Raw genomic sequence first — 3439 nt, forward strand, 5'->3', positions numbered from 1 at the left:
GCGGCGTGGGGCGCGGCCGCCGCAGCGGCGAGTGCGGGAGCGGGCGGAGAAGGCGGCAGCGGCAGCAGCGTCGGGAGCAGCGTCGGACACCGTCACCATGCGTGAGATCGTGCACATCCAGGCCGGGCAGTGCGGCAACCAGATCGGCGCCAAGGTACGGGCCGGTGCGGGTCGCCGCGGGTCGCCTGCCCGTGGCCGCGGGGCGGTGCCGTGCTCGCTCAGCCGGGCTCCGCGTGTCCCGGCCAGGGCGCAGCTGGGGGGGGGGGGACGACCCCTCTTCCCGCTGCAGGGCACCGCCGGGCTCGCCCCTCCGGTGCGGGGGGTGCGCGCGGGGCTGTTGTCTCTCGGGGGGGCTCCCGTGGCGTGTGCGGGGTGCCCCTTGGGTGGGGGGGCAGCTCTGCCGTCTGCCCGCCCCCCGTGGGCTGCAGGGGTCCGGGCGGGCGGGGGAAGGGGGCGCCGAGCCGGTGCCACACCCCTCCCGTCGGTGTGAGTGGGGGGGAGGGGCGCGGTAGCGGCCGCGTCTGGCGGGGGCCGCCCCCACGCGCGGCGAATCCCCGCGTGCCACGTCGCGGGGCTTTGGCCAGGGGGCGCGGGCGGGGCGTGGTGGCGCTGACCCCTCCCGCCCTGTCCCCGCAGTTCTGGGAGGTCATCAGTGATGAGCATGGCATCGACCCTACGGGTAGCTACCACGGGGACAGTGACCTGCAGCTGGAGAGGATCAATGTCTACTACAACGAAGCCACCGGTAATGCCCCTCTGCGATGAGCCCCCCGGCCCGGTGCTGCGGGGTGGGTGGGTGTGCAGGCGCGCCCCCAGCACATCCCACCGTGCTGCCTGTGCCCCCGCCATCCGTCCCTGCAGTGGGTGCTGCCCCAGTGGTGCTTCAATGGTTGCTTTGTATTCCCAGCCCAAAATGCCTCTATCCACATTTCCTCGCCTGCCATGTCCTAGGCAGCAAACTGGGAGGTGAAGGGAGCACACTGGGGCTCCTGTGGCACTGGCTGCTGCCTGCGGGGCTGTAACACTGGCACTGGTTTCCCCCCCAGGTAACAAGTATGTCCCACGTGCCATCCTGGTGGACCTGGAGCCTGGCACGATGGACTCTGTGCGCTCCGGCCCCTTTGGACAGATCTTCCGTCCCGACAACTTTGTCTTTGGTGAGTGTGGGATGGAGGAGTCCCAAAGCGGGAGCTCCGCACAGGAGAGACCTGGTGCGAGCATGCAAGTGACCCTGGGGGACTTGAATCCCAGTAGCGGAGTGGGGGTGGAGGTGAGGGGTGAAGCCCGTGGGGTGGGGGAGGTGGCATCACCTGTGTCCCTTGGTGGGGCACTAATGTGGCACCTTGCTCTTGGTCTGCCCCGTAGGTCAGAGTGGGGCTGGCAACAACTGGGCCAAGGGGCACTACACGGAAGGTGCTGAGCTGGTGGACTCTGTCCTGGATGTGGTGAGGAAGGAGTCGGAGAGCTGCGACTGCCTGCAGGGCTTCCAGCTGACCCACTCGCTGGGTGGTGGCACGGGCTCTGGGATGGGCACCCTCCTCATCAGCAAGATCCGGGAGGAGTACCCCGACCGCATCATGAACACCTTCAGCGTCATGCCTTCCCCCAAGGTGTCGGACACGGTGGTGGAGCCCTACAATGCCACCCTCTCTGTGCACCAGCTGGTGGAGAACACGGATGAGACCTACTGCATTGACAACGAGGCCCTGTATGACATTTGCTTCCGCACCCTGAAGCTGACCACTCCCACGTACGGGGACCTCAACCACCTGGTGTCGGCCACCATGAGCGGTGTGACCACCTGCCTTCGCTTCCCCGGCCAGCTGAATGCCGACCTGCGCAAGCTGGCGGTCAACATGGTGCCTTTCCCCCGGCTGCACTTCTTCATGCCGGGCTTTGCCCCCCTGACCAGCCGCGGCAGCCAGCAGTACCGAGCCCTGACGGTGCCCGAGCTGACGCAGCAGATGTTCGACTCCAAGAACATGATGGCCGCCTGCGACCCCCGCCACGGCCGCTACCTGACGGTGGCCGCCATCTTCCGTGGCCGCATGTCCATGAAGGAGGTGGACGAGCAGATGCTCAACGTGCAGAACAAGAACAGCAGCTACTTTGTGGAGTGGATCCCCAACAACGTGAAGACGGCAGTCTGCGACATCCCCCCACGTGGCCTCAAGATGTCTGCCACCTTCATTGGCAACAGCACGGCTATTCAGGAGCTCTTCAAGAGGATCTCGGAGCAGTTCACGGCCATGTTCCGGCGCAAGGCTTTCTTGCACTGGTACACCGGCGAGGGCATGGATGAAATGGAGTTTACGGAGGCAGAGAGCAACATGAATGACCTCGTCTCCGAATACCAGCAATACCAGGATGCCACTGCTGATGAGCAGGGGGAGTTTGAAGAGGAGGGGGAGGAAGATGAGGCGTAAAGTTGAAATGGGTAGGAGTTAAGTATAGTCTGAGCAGGCAAGTGTTCATTGAGAGGAGGAATCTGTGCAGTTGTGCTGAAGCATGCATTTTTTTAATTTGGTGCTCTCCACTGTTGCTTCTGTCAGCAGTTTTGTATCCTTGACTGTCCAATGTAACAGTAGTTGCAAAAAAATACTTCAGAGTCTTCTGTTGAAATGGTTAACTTCTCAAACATAAAGGCTTTTTGTGTCCTAAACTGTCTCCTCTGCCTTTTTTCTCTCTAGATTAAGAAAATAACTCATGTAGCTTTCTGTAGCTTTGCTTCTCAGTTTATTCCTTAACCTCAGTGAAAGTTTAAACTCAATAAAACAACATTTCTCAGCCTGTGCATTTAGCGGTATGGGGAAACTGCAGTTTAAGATGGTAGCAATTTATGGAAACAGTTGGTTCACTCCTGTGTCTGACAGCTCTATTGTTGGGGAGAAAGCTGCCTTAGCTAATAGAAACAAGACACTGCACTTGAGAATTCTGCAACTCCTATTTATGGACATACATGCTAGTGAGGTCTGTGAGAAGGTATTGAATTCCACATTACAAGCTGTCAAAACAGATTTGACAGGATAGCTGCAGGCTTCTCCACTGCCATTCAGCAGCTCTTCCTTGTCCCAAGGCCTGGAACAAGTACATGGTACCCATAGTATCCATGTGTGGCACCTATATAGCATATGGGTGTCTGCTTGTGATTTGACTTGATCCTGAGCTGACCTATCTTCCTGCAGCCCTCCTCTCTAAATATAAAAAGTCCATGCAGGGAAGCATAGGTGTGTACTAGCAGACAGCTTGAGGACTTGGTTAAGAACCTGCACCTCTATTTGGGCATAAAATTATTGTTTCTCAAAAACAGCCATTAAGCTGCCCTTAACTGTAAAGGGATTGTTTCTTCAGGGCAATTGGTTCCTTTTATAGGAGACAAGGTGATGAGCATATTTCTAGATTACATGGCTTAAAGGCTGCTCAAGCATACATACTGTCT

The 3439-nt window shown here is 58.7% G+C and overlaps 1 protein-coding gene across 1 annotated transcript; it reads left to right on the plus strand.

Annotated features, from left to right (window-relative positions):
* Window positions 1-2662, plus strand: LOC121085036 (tubulin beta-2 chain). The gene is made up of 4 exons (XM_040587228.1): window positions 1-154; window positions 637-745; window positions 1047-1157; window positions 1366-2662. Exons 1-4 carry the CDS (start codon window positions 98-100, stop codon window positions 2424-2426), a joined length of 1338 nt encoding a protein of 445 aa, XP_040443162.1. The 5' UTR covers window positions 1-97; the 3' UTR covers window positions 2427-2662.
* Window positions 2663-3439: the final 777 nt, after the last annotated feature.

The sequence above is a fragment of the Falco naumanni genome, chromosome 3 (assembly GCF_017639655.2).
Source record: "Falco naumanni isolate bFalNau1 chromosome 3, bFalNau1.pat, whole genome shotgun sequence".
Classification (NCBI taxonomy): domain Eukaryota; kingdom Metazoa; phylum Chordata; class Aves; order Falconiformes; family Falconidae; genus Falco; species Falco naumanni.

What these genes read in the sequence shown, in the direction of transcription:
- LOC121085036 (XM_040587228.1), top strand. Translation starts at nt 98, where the DNA reads ATGCGTGAGATCGTGCACATCCAGGCCGGGCAGTGCGGCAACCAGATC. An exon ending in CTACTACAACGAAGCCACCG is followed by an intron (nt 746 to 1,046) that starts GTAATGCCCCTC and finishes TTTCCCCCCCAG; the next exon opens with GTAACAAGTATGTCCCACGT. An exon ending in TCCCGACAACTTTGTCTTTG is followed by an intron (nt 1,158 to 1,365) that starts GTGAGTGTGGGA and finishes TCTGCCCCGTAG; the next exon opens with GTCAGAGTGGGGCTGGCAAC.